This window comes from Notamacropus eugenii, chromosome 1 (assembly GCF_028372415.1).
Source record: "Notamacropus eugenii isolate mMacEug1 chromosome 1, mMacEug1.pri_v2, whole genome shotgun sequence".
Classification (NCBI taxonomy): domain Eukaryota; kingdom Metazoa; phylum Chordata; class Mammalia; order Diprotodontia; family Macropodidae; genus Notamacropus; species Notamacropus eugenii.
In genome coordinates this window covers 269,606,523-269,625,098 of record NC_092872.1, presented here as the reverse complement: position 1 = coordinate 269,625,098, position 18,576 = coordinate 269,606,523, and the positions used below count along the sequence as shown (strand labels likewise).

At 41.0% G+C, this 18,576-nt stretch overlaps 1 protein-coding gene across 17 annotated transcripts in view; it reads right to left on the bottom strand.

Moving 5' to 3' along the window:
* The window catches only part of ANK3 (ankyrin 3), a 715,857-nt gene that overhangs the window by 80,808 nt on the left and 616,473 nt on the right, over positions 1-18,576 (bottom strand). For all 17 annotated transcript variants that reach the window (XM_072628881.1, XM_072628882.1, XM_072628896.1 and 14 more), the window contains 2 exons: positions 17,816-17,939; positions 12,406-12,508 (listed from right to left, as the gene is read on the bottom strand). In XM_072628881.1, coding sequence (XP_072484982.1) covers positions 12,406-12,508; positions 17,816-17,939 — 227 coding nt within the window. The remainder of the gene's footprint in view (positions 1-12,405; positions 12,509-17,815; positions 17,940-18,576) is intronic.

Here is an 18,576-nt window from a genome sequence, read left to right as displayed (position 1 = left end):
CTGAAATGCCTCTATTGGCATATGGTAAGTGCTTAATAATTGCTTACTGAGCGAGTGACATGCACATGTGTTCACTATGAACCTGTCTATAGTTTCCAGCAGAGCTACAGGCTGACATACGAATGGCATTATCAAAACAACCCATCAGAAAATATCAATGTTGCTGGGTTTGTGTTTATACCCAGTCCGAAACCTGAGATCTTTACAGAGGATTCAGAGGGCAATGCGGAGCTAAGAAATGTTAGGTATTAGCCATTCTGTGTGGCTTCTCCACCTGAACAGCTTATAACCAGCATTCCTTCCAATTTGGAACTGGAAGAACCAGATTTTTAGGAGAGCATTTGGTTTGAGGTCAGGGTGCTGACATGATAACTGGCCAGCAAAGCAGAAAGACCTGAGTTCAAATCTCCCCTCTAACACAGCCTGCCTATGTGACCTTTAGCAAATCTTTTAAAGGATCAGCCTCAGAGTTGGAAGTGACTTTAGAACCATAGAACCAACTAATCCAAAATATGAGGAAAATAAAAGGTATTTGAGCCCAGGGCCTCTGACATTATTTATCGTATAACTCAACCCCAGGACCTCCCCATATCAATGAACAAACAGGATCAGTCCAAAGATTATAGAGTCAAATGGTTCACTCTCAGACACCAGTAAGATTTTCTCATTAAAGCAGGGTCACTGCCATCTGCTTTACTGCTGACCTGCCAAGGACCACAGGACCCTTCCCTTTGATTTGCAGCTGAAATTTTCCCTCTGCACTGTCTTCCCCATTAGAATGGGAGCTCCTGAGAGCAGGCACAGTGCTCTGTACACAGTAAGTGATAAATAAAGGCTTCCTTCATTCATATGAACTATGATACATTATAGAGGATGAATGCTGATTTTGGTCTGCCAGCACTGGTTACTCAGAATTTTGCAACCTGATGTGGCATCATGGGCACCTACTACTAAATCACTGTTCCTGGCAGCCCTATCCATGTAAAATCATGCAATTCATTCATGTATGCACTCAGTCATCCCAAAATATTTGCTTATTATGCAATTCCCTGCCTTAGTCATAGACAAAAATAATGTTAGCTCAGCAAGTGAACCTCTGAAGTCAGCTTCCTCATCGTTAAAGTGAGGGAGTAGGTGGGAGGCCTTGAACAAAATGATGGCTAAGGGCCTTTCAAAGTAAATGATTTATACTCTTCACTTTTCAAAGAGATTTTACCTTTTTTTCTCTCTCATTTGGCAAAAATCTGGCAATCTGCTAACTGGTTGACAAGGGAAATAATTATAGATTTATGTAGATGTCTACCCATAAATAGAAATACATAGAGAGAAATAGAGATAGAAGTATATAGATAGAAACACACACACACACACACGTATGTATTTATAGAAATTCATCCTTATTGGTATAACAAAGGGAAGGCCTGTCAGCTACAATACCATAGTGCATATTTCTTGACTGGACAGTGATTTCTTTCCTGTGTAACAATGCTGGAGAAAAACTCGACCAACTTGTATTAAATCACTAATCTTACAGTTGCCTTGGGGCACTGTCCTGTAGCTTGTTTGCTCAGGGTCACAGAGTCATCATCTGTTAATGGCAGGGTTCAAACATAGGCTTTGGTTATCCACTTCCCCCCACACATAATATAATAATGGTTGCCATGTAGGAGCCCTTTAAAGTTTGCAAAAAACTTGAGATCCATTTAAAATCTTTATAACGGTCCTGTTTAGTCAGTGTTAATAGTAATATTATCTCCACTTTGCAAATGGGAAAACTGAGGCTCAGAAAAATTCAATATCTTGTCTGGTGACACACCAGTGCCCAAGGTGGGATCTTTCCCAAGTCTGACCTTCTTGCTGATTATGTACCCTGCTGCCTTTTCTTACGGATCTCCGCAGACATCACAAGTACCCTCAGATCCTGAGAAAGCAGGGCTACATTAAGGACCACTCATATTCACTGGGCTCCCTAGGAGTCCAGAACTAAGCAGAATGCATATTCCATTTGCGTCATCTGTACACTAATGGGAGCCACGCCCTTTTCCATCTGGGCCCTGCTATTCAGAGAACAATTAGTTTCTTTCCAGTTCTAAATCCATCATCCTATTAAAATAAAAACGTTCACCATGGAGAATCCAAAGCCTGACGACTGGTGGCATTGCTCCCTGACTCCAAAGAGATTAATACTTTCCAAAAATAGCTTCTTACCAGCCCTTTGCACAAGATGAAAGCGGATAGTAAACACACCCATTGACCTAATATTCAGTTGACATCCAGGCTTGGGCCTCAGAATATAAAGCCAAGACTAGAACCAAAATGTTCAAATGAAGGGGGCAGTGGGGAAAGACTTGTAATGCCAGGAAGCTCACTGGTTAACCTACAGATGGACAATTTTTGCTCAAAGGCTTGGGCTCATCTCAAACTCAACTTGTCCAAACAAAGTTCATCATCATTCCTTCTGAACATCATCCCTCCCCTTTCTCTTTCAAATTTCCTTATTTCTATCAAGGGTACCCCTATTTTGTCTGTCTCAGATTTATAACCTTCAGCTCCTCACACTTCCCCATCCTATTTATCCAATGTTGTTCAGTCATGTCCAACTCTTCATGACCTTATTTAGGGTTTTCTTGGTAGAGATCCTGGAGTGGTTTGCCATTTCCTTCTCTAGCTCATTTAACAGATGATGAAACTGAGGAAAATGGGGTGAATTTCCCAGGGTCACATAGTTAGCAGGTGTCTGAGGCCAGATTGGAACTCAGGTCTTCCTAACTTCAGGCCCCTCCACTGTAGCACCTGGCTGCCCCACTCTACATATCCAACCAGTTGCTAAATCTTGTTATCTCTACTTTCCCAACATCTCTTGTATCATCTCCCTTCTCTGTTCTCAAATAGTGACTTCCCCAATTCAAACACCCATCTGCTCCTGCCTAGATTATCAAAACAGCTGCCATGTTGACCTCCCTGTCTCCTGCTTCTACACCACCTCGCCCCAAGTGCATCCTGCACATAGCTTCATTTCCTTTAATGCAGATCTCACTATGTCCTTCCCCAAACTGAGTAATTTCCAATGGCACCCCTCTAGAATTAGACAGGAAATCCTCTGGCCTTGAAAGTCCTCCACAATCTGATTCCAACCTGTCTTTCTAACCTGAATATATACTCCTTTCCCCTTCCAACCAAACTGGGCTCCTCTCAGTTCCCACCACCTCTGCACCTTTGCATGAGGCTGATCTCCTTGTCTAGAATACACTCCCTCCTCACATTGACTTCATAGAATCCGTCCCACTTTTCCTTTAAGAATCATCTTCTATATGAAACCTCCCCATTCCCATTCCCCCTGTCTCCCTAACTACCTTGCTCTCCCATGTACTTGGATATGTACACTATTGTTTCCTCCTCCCCTCACCTCCACAGAATTTAAGTTCCTTAAAGGTAGAGATTGGTTCATCTTTGTGTTTGAATCTCTAGTTCCCAGAACTGGCATTTAATAAAGGTTTTCTGATTGACTGCCAGTGACAGTCGCTTCTAATTGGCTGGAAACCTTAGGTGGGTGAATTAAATCTGAAAATTCAGCCAGTTAGATTCTACTATGTACAGGATCCCCTTGCAGGTTCCCCACCCCTGCACCTAGTGAGTCTACCCTAGGGAACAGTAACACTTCCCAGGTGAGAAGTAATTGAATGAAGTATAAAATATTTCCTTTGCTGGAGCAAGAGCCCTTGAAAGATGAAACCTCATGGATAATGTCACCGTGTGCTAGAAGGCTGACTGATGCCAGGCCAGAATTACTGATGGGTGGCAGCTAAGGATGGGAACAAACATTTAATGGACATTCTCAACCTTTACAGTGGGCAATATATTTCTTCTTCATGTCTGTGCTCTTTTCTCTGTATGTTAAAAAACGTTTTAACTTACTGTTTCACTCAAGATGAGAGCACTAACTTTCATAAACATTTCCAGTCTTGTAATATCTTTCAGCTTTCCAAATCAAACTAATTTCAGGAGAAATTATCCATAAATTCTGAAATATAACTAGGGTGAGCTAAGGCCTGGGGGGAAGCTGTCGGAGGCTGGGTCTGGATCCAGGGTATCAGGATCCAGGCAGAAATTAAACATCTTGGCGTGTGGAAATTTGTTTTTCTTAATTATGCATGTTTGTTACAAAGGGTTTCTTTTTCTTTTTTTTTCCAAATTGGGAGGGGAGAGAAAAGAAGACTTTCATTCAAAGAAAAAAATTTCATTAAATCTAAAAAGAACAACGTTTGCTATCTTAAATATCTCCCTGGGCTTTTTAAAAAAATCTATGACGGTTGTCCAGCCTCATGGAGATCTGAATGTATCACCTGAATGGAGCTGGCAAGACATTCTGAAAACACATAGAAGACATATAGAATGTCCCAGCTTTCAATTCAGCTTATGTTCCTGCAGCAGCCCAGACTATTTATTGCTAGCAAACCTTTAATCTCAAACAGGCCACTGTCTGCTGGCCCATCTGTACTGCACGAGTCTCTCCCGAGCCCCGCCCCCACCCCTCCTTCCTGCTCCTCACAGTCAATTGCCATATTCTTGAAGGATGCAGACCCTTTATACATTCTTTAAACCGGTAGCCTGAGCCAAAGGTCACGTGGTGAGTCAATCTAAGGAAGATAAAACACCCAGCAAAGCACTGATATGACATGTGACAGAACCCAGAGTGGGTCTCAGATTCTGCCCTTGGAAAATCAAGCAGAAATAAGAGATTCTACATCCTGGATGTCTTAATAGCTGGTGTTTAGATAGTGCTTTGAGACTGGCAAAGCCCCTGTCTCACAACCCCAACAACAACCCAGTGAGGTTGGGGATATTATTATCCTCATTTTACAGAAGAGAAAAGTGAGGTTGATTGATTGAATGAGTGATTTATCCAGGGGGTCAAACGGACAGTGTCTGAGGCAGGATTCAAAATCAGCTCTCCCTCCCTCTTCCCCCCGCCAATTCAGCCAGTTGGCAAGCCTTGTCATTACACCTCCACGTGTCTTCCATCCAACACCTTTGTCTCTGCTTGCCCTGCTCCAGTCTTTAGCCAGTCTTCACCATGATTAAATAAATAAAGATGCTGGGCTAGATGGTCTTTAAAGTCTCTGTTTTATCTCCTTTTGGGCTTTGTGTTACTGCTATGCATTAGGGAGCCACCTCATCATGCTGATCAATATCTGGCCACAGAACCCACAGGGCTCCAGAGAAGAAAGTGAGGCTGGTGACTTTGCACAGCCCTGCCTCACTTAAATCCAATTCACTTGCATGTCATGGTATCACAACAACATCAACAAAGGACAAATGACAACAATAACTGCTACGCATTAGCACAGATGCTTGGAAGTTGCATTCACGATAGCAAAGAACATGCCTTCTCCTCCAAAAACCATTAATATTCCACTTTTCCAAAGGCTACTTACAGAGGAGTGAGATAAATGGAAAGCCCTCAGCTTTCTAACATGACAAGGTATCCTCACACCCTAAATGACCCCAATGTGAAAGTCCTCAAATGTCTAAATGTTGAACTCATTAACCTCAGTTTCCTCATCTATTAAAAATAATGATTAGGTGGTTGGCGCAACTGATTTCTAAGGTCCCTTTCCAGCTCTCAATCTTTGATCCTATGACATTCTTGTTAACAGTGAATGCTGGATATGTTCCTACCTACTGGTTAGCCTACTGGCAGTAGGATAGAGTAGCAAGGACACTGGTGTTAGAATCAAAAGACACGGGGTTCAAATCCTTCCTTTGACTTCTACTGCTCATCTGACCTCAACCAAGTCACTTTATTCCCTGGGATTGTTTCTTTATCTGTAAAATGAGTTCAACTAGATGGTTTGAGGGCTCTTTTAGTTACAATTCTGTGACACACTGAAACATTAGTGTAATGGAAGGAACCTTGAACTTGGATGTCTGAGTAGCCACCTGCATTCCAGACCTAGCTCATTCACCAAGACTGGCTATGTGGCTTTGGGGACATAATTCCCCTTGACCTGACCAATCTCCCAGAGCTGCTGTGAGGACCAAAGAGATAATATTTACAAAGCACTTCATAAATGTCAGTTATTATTGCAACTGCCATACTGCACAAATGAAGCAATTCCAATTCTTTGTAGATAGGAGTCATGACCTTAATTTCCCATTTCACTCACACAGAGAAAATCACTGGTCAGAGTATTCTAGCAAAAACACAGCCATCTCAGGAAGGCGTGGCAGACACAAAAGTTAAAGGGGACCAGGACTAACCTGGAAGTCACAGTCCTGGGGCCAATGTGTCTGTCCACTGCCAACAGGAAGATTCTGCCAATTCCATAGGGGTAAGGATAGAGAGCTGACAGAGAACAGATCATGCCGTGTCCATACTTTGCATCCACAATATTCCCCCAAATTATTTAAAGCCTCTCCACTCTACCCATTTGCTGAAGGTCTTCCACTCATCCTCTGAAGGGTTGCTTACTCAGTTAACTTTCATTTTTCTTGTTCTATAGATCTGTGGTCCAAGTTCAACCATAATCACAGGTGGGTTAAGATTTAATTTACATTTAATGATGGGCAAGGAAGCTTTCATTCCAAGGACCCTGATGCCTATGCATAGGTTTCCAACCTTGATACAAACTGGCCTTTTGGCTCACCTTCACATCTGGCATCCCCTCTCCCATGGCTGTCCTTCTGCACAGGATACTCTCTATGCCAAGAATACATTCCTTCCCTACCTCAACTTCCTGGAATCCTTCACTTCCTTCAAAGCCCAGCTCCAACTCCACCTCCAACAGTGGGCCCTTCCTGATTTCCTCAGTTACTGATGCCTTCCTATCCCTGGAAATGACCTGGCATTTGTATGTTGTCTCTACTTCTACACCTACCCACCCCCATACCCCCGCTCCCCCCCCCCCCCCCCCCCACTACCTGAAGGCAGGGGCTTTGTATTTCCTAGCACCCAGCCCAGAGGAGGTACTTGGGCAATGCTTACTGACTAATTACTGAAAAATAGCCTAAGTCAATCCCTACCCTGCTAGGGCAAAAAGAAGAAATGCTGAGTAAGTCTATGCATGATATTCTGTGCTGAAGAATGCTTCTTACATCCGTCTCCTCAGTCTGGCACAGATCCTCAAAGGCAAAGGCTGTCTCTCCTCTTTGCTTAATTCCTTCTAGTAATTCTGGCAGCCCTACCTCACGCACCTAGTAAATATTACACCAGTTAGGTAATGGGAACACAGTGAACTAAGACCCATACACTAATTACAGAAGCCACATCAGACTTTTTCCTTCAACAGTTACGCCCCAAAAGTTGAAAGAACAAGTCCTCGACAGGAATGTGGGACGGCTTGGTTTTGGCTTTCCCATTTGCTCTGCAAGGGATGGTTTCCACATATGGGCATACCTGGATGACAAAAATCTTTTCTATGGATCCTAATAATGGGCATCTTCATTTGTACCCAGACTGATAGTTTTTGAAGCATTTTCATGTATGTGATCTTATTGGACCCCCATAGTAACCCAATAAAAAGAATAGTTTAAAAGGAAAAATGGAGATAAGGTATGGAAATGCACTCTGCAATTATAAAGACTGATATCAATGTAACATCCTGCTCCAAGGTCACATCACAGTGCAGAAGTGACCCCACATTTCTGAAGGTTAAGCCAGTAGAATCCAAATCATACCAAGCTGGGATGGTTCCTTGTCCTCAACTGGTGACAGATTGTATGTGTGATGTCTGGAACTAGCCCCTTTGAAGTTGCCCACTGGTACCTGACTACCAGAGTGAGGAGGGGGTGAATTTCTTCGGGTTTTGTTACTCAGACTATTTACCATTTGATTGTAAGCTCATCAAGGTCTCCTGCCTTTCCTTGTATCCCCAACACTTACCAGAATGCTCTGGCAAACAGTAGGTGCTTAATAAATATTTACTGGGGTTTCTGCTGATGGAACCAGCACTTACACAGAGAAAATGAATGTCCTTGAAGTACTATCATCATGACAAACCCTATGGAAAGAGCACTGAACCAGGAGGTCAGGTGTTGTTTCCTAGCGTGACATATTCAGGTGACATTTAACTAGCTGGGGCAAATCATTTCCACCCCTGGAGGCCTCTTTTCACCATCAACAAAATGACTGAGCAGTAAGTCCCTTCTATCTCTGACTTTCAATAATTCTAAAAAAGATAAGAAAGATTTGGAGGCATTTAATGAACATTACAACCTCACAGACTTTGGCACTATCCCCCAAACTCAGAGTTGGCCATCAAATCCCAATTCACTCACAGAAGGAGAAAGGATGATCCAGTGGAAAGAATGCTAGTGTTGGGGAGTTTGGGGGTGAGAGATCCAGAAGACCTGAGTTCAGATCCTGCCTCTGATGTTTACTTAACCTACCCTGGACCTCAGTCTCCCCATACATAAAGTGAGGAAACTGGAATAAAGGGTCTCTGATGTCCCTTCCAACTGTAATTCTACGATTCTTTTCTTCTCGGAGGCTTGGTACGTAAGATAGGATGTTGTTGTTGAGTCATTTCAGTCATGTCTGACTCTCTATGACCCCATTTGGGATTTTTTTGGGCAAAGATACTGGAGTGGTTTGCCATTTCCTTCTTCAGCTCATTTTTACAGGAGAGGAAACTGAGGCAAACAGGCTGAAGTGACTTGCCCAGGGTCACATAGCTAGTAAGCATCTGAGGCAAGATTTGAACTCAGGAATAAGAGTTCTGACCTGGAGTTGTATCCACTGTGCCATCTTATGTCCACATAAGATAGAACAAGGAGATATAAATTAATTCCTCAAAACTAATTTTAAATGAATGCAATTAATTCAAAAGCATTACTTTTCATTAATTTCTAATAAACTGAACAGGACTTTCTTGGTTTATAGGAATTAATATACTTTACTGACTAGTTAATTTATGACAAGAGAATAAGCTGGATCCTAGGAGAATTGGAATTCAACATGCCAATGAATGATTATACCAAAATTTAAAAAAAAAATCTTCTCAATTACCAGGGAACTTGGCCCCTCTAGGAGACCTCATCAGCATCAGCAAGGACGCATTTCAGAATTGATCAAAGTCACCTCTATTATTATCTCCATCCTTTCTGTCTGCCAATTAAAGAGTTATTTTTCTTTCTCATTCTGTTTTCTTTAGAAAGTCCAGAGGATTCAGAGCTAGAAGGAATCTTAGAAAGGCTGGGGATCCAATGGAAAAGGCAGAGATCACCAGTTCAAATCTTACCTCTGATATTTACTACTAGGATGACCTTGGGTTTAACCTTTCTGGGCCTCAGTTTCCTCATCTAGGCAACTAGGTGAAATGCTGGATAAAGTATTGGACCTGGAATCAGGAAGATCTGGGTTCAAATCCTGCTTACTACTTACTAGCTATATGACCCTGGGCAAGTCATTTAGCCCCTGTCAAAATTTCCCCATCTGTACAATAGGGATAATAATAGCAAGTAACTCTCAGGGTTATTGTGAGAACAGAATATTTGTAAAGCACTCTGCAAACCTTAAGACCAGTGTGCAAAGGCTAGTTACTTATTTTTATTATTATTATAATTATCTACTAAAAACAGCCCTTCTGGAATCTAGGATTCTGGGATTCCTTTATTTTATAAAAAAGACAACTGAGGCATCTAAAATGTAAAGGATTTGCCCAGGGTCATGGGGGAGCAAAGCGTAAAGGAAAGATCCAAACCCAGTCCTTGGACTCAAAGGCATAAGCCACGTAGTACATTAGTGAGAGGGTGGAATTTTTAAATCTACAGAAATGGGAAAGGTCAGACTATAAAGAATATAGCAGCTGACTGAACTCTTCACTCACAGGGTCTGTGTCAAGGACAGGAGCTGTCCTCCAGAGCAGGGGCTGAATGGAAAACAAGTGCCCTCCTACCAGGAAGCCCCTGAGTTTCTATTCCCCTTCATACCTACAGCTGCGTTCATATTGCCCCTTCTACCATCTGAGCAAGTCAGTTTGGAGAGGAGCTAAGAGAAAAGGGTATGAATAGAAATGACTAACCCTGGGATTCCTGTTTGTGTTACTGCTAAAATATTTATATGCCACTAAATGATTCACATGCTGAAACCAGGCAAATGTTTGGAGCGCAGCCCCTCCCCCTGCTCCCAAGCAGACCCATCTGCACGAATGGTCAGGATCATTTATCTGAATCTGTTTGTCCCTGTTGCCTTACAGAATCTGCTCAGCTCCTGAGTGCTAAATCAAGATGATCCAGGTGTCTCTTATCTTCACCAAGGATAAAAATATACGAGTAAGTTCTTATGAGCATCATCAATGAGGCACAATACCCTTTGAACATTCTAACAGTTAGATCCTGACTAACAATAATAACTAGAATTTTTATAGCACTTACTATATATAATATATATTGCTATTTTATATATATACACACACACACACATATATAATATATATTTATATATGAGAGGCTTGATAAATACCTCAGTTGATCCTCACAACAACCCCTGGGAGGTAGGTGCTATTATTATCCCATTTTACAGATGAGGAAATGAAGGCAATTAGAAGATAAGTGACTTGCACATGGTCACACAACTACTAAGTGTCTGAGCCCAATTTGAACTCAGAGGTCTTTCTGATTCCAGGCCCAGTGCTCTTCATTAATAATAACCTAGAACTTTTCTCTATAAGACCTGAGTTTGAATCTTACCTCTGTAGCTTACCACCCATTTGACCTGGGTCAAGTCACTTCATCTATGTTTGCCCCAGTTTTATCATTTGCCAAAAAAGAAGGGTGGACTCCAAGGTCCTTTTTAGCTCTAAGCTTGTGATTTTATTCCAAGATTAATTATTTCCCAATAGCTCATTTTTTCTCAATTTTGAACACAGAGGTCATGGAATTACCAAATTCTGACCAGGGGCCACAGTCCAGCAGGTGAAATAGTTATGTCACTGTCTACACTTGGGCTACACATTACCTCAAAAACTGCCCTGAAATGGATCTGTGAGTGAACCATACCCACGCCTGCAGTAATTTTACAATGGACTTTTGTCTGTCAGAATAATGAATAACCACAACACTCAGCACTGCAAGGCTGTGGTCTTGAGAACATTCCAGTTAGTATAAAACAACAGGATATTTATTGAAGGTATTTGTCTTGTGAAGCACAGTATACACCCTGGTGCGGCTCTGTCTGGGAACCAACACCTCTAGACAGGAGGGAGCCTTTGGGTCCTTGTTACTCAATGTATAACCTTTAACTTGGCTGGGACAGGCAATCTCATACCTGTCTGTTCTGGTTACCTTCATGATAAAGCTGCTGAATCGACCAGGGATGGTTTGCAGTGTCAACCTCCTAGAAAAGTAGCTTTACAGCCCCACAATTAGCTCTGTAATCACCAAGTAGGCAGCCTGATTTAGGTCCGAATCTCTTCTACCTTCCTCCCCTCAAAGGGATTCTTGTTTTCTGACAGCTCTTTTCCTGTGGCTTCAATCAATCAATTAATGAGCATTTATTTCCTGTTATTACTGAACTGTCATGCAAAGACCCAGGTTTTTAAGGAAGTCAAATGAACAGAAGGGGAATTTAACTGCCTACAAGTCACAGTCCTAATGGGAAGCTTATCTTGAAGCTTAGCATTTTATCATAAGCAGCAGCAAAAGCTAGAGACTCTACACGAGGCCAATCTACTTATCATACGTTTTAACTTAGAATAATGCAACCAATACTTCTAGATGAGAGGAAGTCTTTGAATAAGGGTTGCTCAGTGTAGAACCTTGCAGGTTTGAATATCAACTGGAAGAACTAGGGTCTACATTTTATTTCTAAAATTCATACTGTGACTTGAAGTGGAAATGAGACAGTAGGATGGTCCCTTTAGGGATGCCTTGAGACTTTCCCTCTAGGCTTTTGGAGACCTACCTAGTGAAGGGAAGGGGCCATTTTTAATCTTTATTTCTACCAGTATTCCCTTTCTAGAGCACCACAGAGTCATGGATGGAAAGCTGCCTTTAGAGTCAGGTAGACACAAGTTCAAGCCTTGCCTCTGACACAAGCTGAGTGTGTAACCTTGGAGGAATCATTTAGCTTCTGACTGCCCCCCAGGCAATTCTTAAAGATTTTTAAGTTGAAGAAAAGGGGCTAACCTGCACCGGTAGAGGGCATTTCCTCATTTGGGAGTTCCCTATAGAAATGAAATTATAAATCTAGTCCTTATCTCTATCCTCTATCGGATTCCCTTCTTGATAAGGGTCAACAATTCTCAACTGGTTTTCAGTGACAAGTATAACACTAATTACCAGACCACTGTCTTGGCTTAACCAAAGTTTAAAGCAAAGGGAGAAATGCAGCCCTTCAGTGTCACTATACAAGCAATTACACTAAGAGGAACTGAATAATTAAAGGCAATAAAAATGAATGCCTACCTGATCCTTTGATGGAACCAGCAATTCTTCAATCATCATGCTGTCCCGGGCATAAGAGCTTCGGTTCAGTGTGTAAGACCTATCCGAACTGAAGGAGCGGAGGCTGTTGTATTTACAGTTAACCATTCAACAGTGCCAGATGATGGTGATGAGATGAATAAAAAATAAATTAATGCATGCAACTTTCAGGGAACAGCCAAAGTTGAGACTTATTGAAAGGATCAACTGAATATCAAAAAAAAGGTTCACAAATGGAAACAACACAAATGGAGTATTTCATATTCTGAGGAAAGGTTTTCAGGTTAAAATTCCCCTATGGCTAGCTTTGGTTTAAAATGAGGCCAACTGGTTTTGAAAAAAATGGCAAAAAGATGGCATTCATGGACCTCTTCAGATGTTTCCCTGTGTAAATGGAACCATGAGGACATCGATGAAAAGTCTGGCCCCTGTAGCAAATGAAGGGACCTGCAATCTGAATCAGAGAGCACACTCAGGTCAAAAATGTCCCTTTTTCTGGTGCAACAGATGCCTTAATTTTGAGGGCTGATTCTGAGCTAACCCTTACGGCCTCACCTACTGAGTTTTCATTTCTCTTTCTCTTTTCAGAGTTATGGTTGTTGGACTCAATGGTACTTTTATGCTTAGGGGCACCTAGGAATCAATGTGGAGTTTGTTGACATTCGAAGGATGGACTGTTGTTATTTGCCACTCACAGAGAGGAGGAAGCAACTGACGACAGATCATCAGGCATTTATTAAGAGCCTACCAGGCACTGGGCTAGGTGTTAAAAATACAGAATCAAAGAAACAAGGAGTCCTCTTTCCAGCGCACAGGTATTCGACTTCTATCCCCTAGGGGACTGATCAGTTTGTAGGAGAAAATCAAGTGGTAACTTTCCTGGCTTCACTTGATCTCAATTATAACTACTCTCCTTCTCTCTTTTGATTGCTTTCTGCCCAATCTTCATCCTAGCTTTTCTGAATCTTCTCCACAGCAGCCTTTCTCCATCCCCAATCTCCATTTCTTCTACCTTTTATGGTGAGGATGCCATGACTGTTGTGAATCAGGGTTCATCTTATCTGGCTCTTATATAGTATCTACTATGTGCTTGACCCTATGTTAAGTACTTTTTACAAATATTATTTCATGTGATCTTCACAATAATGTGAGGTAGATGCTGCTACTGTCTCCATTTTACAGTTGAGGAAACTTGAAGAAAACAGAGCTTAGGTGACTTGCCCTGGGTCTCAAACTGGATCTGAACTCAGGTCTTCCTTATTTCAAGCTCAGACTCTATCCACTGTACCACTAGCCCTAACTGCCAAGGAAACATTGTCTTTTTCCACTCTTCAAAACTCTTCCCAATATGATCACTGAATTCATGGTGGATGAACTAAGGGCTCACTCCAGCATACCTGCCTCATTGTCTCCTGCCTCACCTGCTGGACTGTGTGACACTAATACCTACCCTTGATTCTTGGGATACTCAGTTACTTGCCCCAAGTCAGCCTCTGATCTGAAACAGTAAAAACAATTCCATTTCCTACCCACAATGCAACATAATTTACACCATGTCCTTCTCTTTTTACACTGTAAACTTCTCAAGGACAGGGAGTTACTAAGTTTGTAACTATTATTTTTCCAAGCACTGGGGCAGTAGGGGTGGGGTGGGGTGGGAAACAGCACAGTTAGGGACAGTGAGGTACAGTAGAAAGAGCCTTGACTCATGAGTCAGAGGTTCAAACCCCACCTCTGACACTGCCTACATAATCTTAAGTCATGGGAATCAGTTTCCTCATCTGTAAAGTGATAAATTACTAGATTGTTTCTTAAGTCCTTTCAATCTTTAGAACCATGCTCTCAGCCTCATTATACCTACTTGGGGTGAATGGAAAGGAAATGGGAAGAGCCTTCCACCCTTCCTGATACCTGGAAGTCTATCATCTATAATCATCCCCTTCTGAGAATAAAAGCTCCCTGAGGGCAAAGACTGTTTCATTTTTGACTCTGCAACCCCAGAACCTAGCACAGAACCTAGAATCTAGAAATCTCTTCAAAAATTCATGCTGAACTGGTTTATTGCTCTTTCAGCAAAGACTCTGGGAGAACCACCAAATGAAGACATAAGGGATTTCACATAAATAAATTGATCAGATCCTTTGTCTCCAAGTAAAGCAAGACTGACTCCTCAAAGGTCTACAAGGGCACTAAGCCCTTATGAAAGACCAGTATAGAAAAAGAAGCAGGCAAGCATTTAGCTGGGTAGTAACCATTAGAATATTAGTAGAGCTCAGTGCTTCTTCCTAGAAGACACTCAATTCTATCTATTGATTAAGCTAAGGACTAGGACATAAGAGGAAGGGAGTTGGTCAGCTGTCCTCCTAACTCCTTGATAAGACACAAAGACCCAAGGGGCCATCTGCACTGGCTGCCTAGCCACGGACTTCTCCACTTTAGCCTATAGTTATTACTCTACACAGTCTGGAGCTATCTGACTCCTTTCCCTTTTCATGGGATTAGAGGAGGTAGATGAGAATTACACGGTGGAAAGAATGTATCCTGGCTTGGGTCTGGGTTCAAATTCTGATTCTAAAACATCCGTAGGACCTGAGCAAATCCTTAAGCTTCATCTAGAAGATGAGGGGGTTATATTACGTGGTCTTTCTAGCTTGAAATCCATGATCATTTTATTATTTTTTTTATCTATGATCATTTTAGTGAAAAGAATCTCTAATTTAAAAAAAAGTCAGATGTTCCCTAACACATCTATCATCTCGTCCTAATTTAGATAGCAGGGATAACTACAAAACAGAGACATTTGGTATAAGCCTGAAAAAATGCTTTCATTTTGAGCATGATGTCTGAGGCGTTGATTTTTTTTTCATGTTGACAAATTAGAGCTTAGCTTGAATTTGCCTCTAGCCCTCAATTTGTTTTACTCTGAATTATTCAGATATATAAGTAGAAATTTTTGCCCTCAGATTTGGGGTAGCAGGAAGCCTAAAATTGTGCTGTTATTATGGTAAATTATGTGTGGCTGTTGGGATACCCTGAAAGTTATTTGTAGGAAATATTAGAAAAACACATGCTTCCTATCTCTCAAAATGTGTTACGTGCCTAAAAACTCAAATACGACAGCATCCAGCAAACAAACAGGCCTTTAGGACAATCCTTTTTATTAATTTAAAGACCTCCCATGAGCTCATGCACCTCGCACGATTTGTTAATTGAATTACAGTCCTTATGCAGTCATTTAAACCCTTCCAATATTTTCACCCCCAAATCACTGGCAGTTTCTGATCAGGGGCTCTAAAACCAATCAAGTCACTTGTTAATTTGCAGAAAATCATGAAACTTGCTAAAGCTGAGCACAAAATAAAATCACATCACAACACATCACAATGCTGAAAAATAAAATTAAAAATAAGCAGAGGGTGATGGGGAGAAATGCAATAAAGATGCCACAAGTCTTCTTACCTGATCTTAGGACTATTTTAAAGAATTTATAGGGAAGAAGTAGAAGAAATAGAAAGCAAACAATCAGACAAGAAAAAGAAAAAAATGTATGGTTGAGTGACTTATACATTCTATGTTTTCATTTTTTTAAAAATGTTACACTCAGAATAGTTTATTTGATAAACTCACAACACTGTTGTGTTTTACTTTGAAACCATGGGCAAATAGCTTGAGTCTTATTTTTCATTTATTTGTTTTTTGTGTGTCTGAGCATAACATATGTAGACTATGCTGATGTAAAAATGAATTACGTAGAAGTAGCAACAAATAATAATGGTGCTGTTGAAATCAGAAATGTGAAAGCCTTAGCACTCCCTCAAAAAGCCAAAACCAAAACCAAAACCTGCTGTCTTAGGGAAATCTCTCAGTTTTTGGGTCTCTTCTGGTGGATGTCAGCACTATATTCATGCCTCCATATTGATACAACACCCACAGAAATGGGATGGGGAGACAGGTGAATACTGGAAAGGCTGTACCAGCTAACTCTAAATAGACTGTAATAATAAGGATGATGCTGATGATAATGCCTTGATAACATTTATATAGCACTTGAAGCATTGCAAAGCACTTTACCTGTGTTATCTCTATTGATCTTTATGCCAAGGCATTCAATGATAGGTAAGCACTGGTCTTCAAAAAAAAACCATTCTTGACTGTGGGTGTTACTAACATGGGTGCTCACTGTCATAACTTTTCTTTTCAAACACTTTTACTTGTTATGGCTTTGATTAGTCACTCTGCACACTCCATTAAGACTATTTTAGAGTCTCTTAACAGAAGTATTTATAAACTAGAAACTTTATCAGATTATGAGAATTTAGAAATACTGTAAGAGACACTAATACAGAGAGAAATAGAGAGCCTATTTAGAATGGCTCTACTCCACATCTAAGGCAGCCTAACCTAGAAGCACATAGGACTGAGGACAAACACCCAAACCTTACTTTGTGGGAAGTGGCATTCATTCATTGGAAGACAATGAAACTTTACAACAGATCATTAAACTATAGGAAAATGTCCCCAGGGCTCTGGCTTGGGAGGTTTAATTATTAGCTTCAAAATAACTCGACTGTCAGCAAACACACTGTTAATCCACAACAGGGCAAAGCAATCTCCAAAATAGAGCATGGATTCTTGTTTCTCTCAAGCAGTGCAAAGTGAGTTTTAAAGTGCAGGGTTTTCCACAAGCCAAACCTTTTCAGTTAGGACACAGAGGCTGCAAATTGGTAGCATTCCATTGTGTGAGAAGTCTGGGGACCCTCACATACCATCACATTCTTTGTACAAAGGTCTATTTGAAACATCCTCTGTTTCTTTTCAAACAAAATAATGCAATGGCTTTCAAGTACATACAAAAATGCTTATAGTTTTTAAAATAAATGACACTGATGAGTTTTCCTCTTAATTTTTACTATCAAAAATAAAAATAGACTTACAATGTCCATCCTCAACTGTAAATGTGGGTTTCCATTATTATTCAGATTTCAGAAAGAATTGGGGTAGTACTCACAAATCAATATAAAAGGGCAATGCCTTGCAAGTAGCAGGCTTTTAATTCATGTTGTTGAACTGAATCTTTGTCATCAACAAATAGATATCTTTTAAATAAAGATCAGGTTTACTCTGAAATGCATTGGTTCTCTCAATTTTTCCAATCAGTTCTTTTGCTTTATGTCTGAAGTATGACTACAGTTGGGATGCTCAGTTATATAAAATTGGCTGGACTAAAAATCATGAAGAGAACAGCAGTGCATATATACTGAAAAGGGTACCACTGCACGGAAATGTACAGCCTTCTTTCCAAGAATATATATTGGAGAATGGGGCAGAAAAACTCCATTTATGCATCAATCATGGTTGTCTGAGAGCAAAAGGGAACACTAAACCACAATACCTGGCTGAGCGAGCTCCCATGCTGAAGCCTATGTATCCTTCCGCGGGCAGAGAATCATCCCCTAGCTCTTTGAGATCTTGGGGTCCAAGATACTTGTCTGTATCCCCTGTCATTGCGTCTTCACCTGCCAGTAGAAAGCAGCAAAAATCACACTCCTCTTTTCCTCGTGGCCAAGGCCTATTATTACAAGTTCTGTTTCTATACTGGCTGCCAGCAAAGAAACAATCAATTAGCATTCCTTCCCCCTGCCCACCCCTCCAAGGCTTTTTGGAATTTCGACTTGAGAATGAAACCTGTCTAGCAAAAGTTCGAGAAAGAAACCTAGGTAGAGGTTAGTATATAATCAAAATAAAATAAAATTCATAGAGTATAAGCTGCTCATGTGTGCCAAATACCAATTAAAGACAGTGCCCCACAGCTCCCCAAATAGATATATTTTGGCCAAAAAATCTGATTGAGGTGTCCAGAACTCCTGGATATTACACCCTAAAACAGAGACAGTGATGAGAGCTACTTGTTTGAATGGACACTTTCCAGAAGAAAGTTGGCTTCTTCTATGACAATTTCCCAATTTGTACAAGCTAAAAGATCAGGCTTCCCCCCACCCCCAGGGCTTTTTTTCAGTTCCAGTTGGGCGAGACTTTAGCAAAAAAAAAATCCTTTCTTATAGGGAGCCACAATGATTGAATTAAAAAAAAATAACTAAGAGAAGTAAAGAGAGTGCAAAGCCTTGAATGTGAACTGGTCTGGAACGGTAAAAA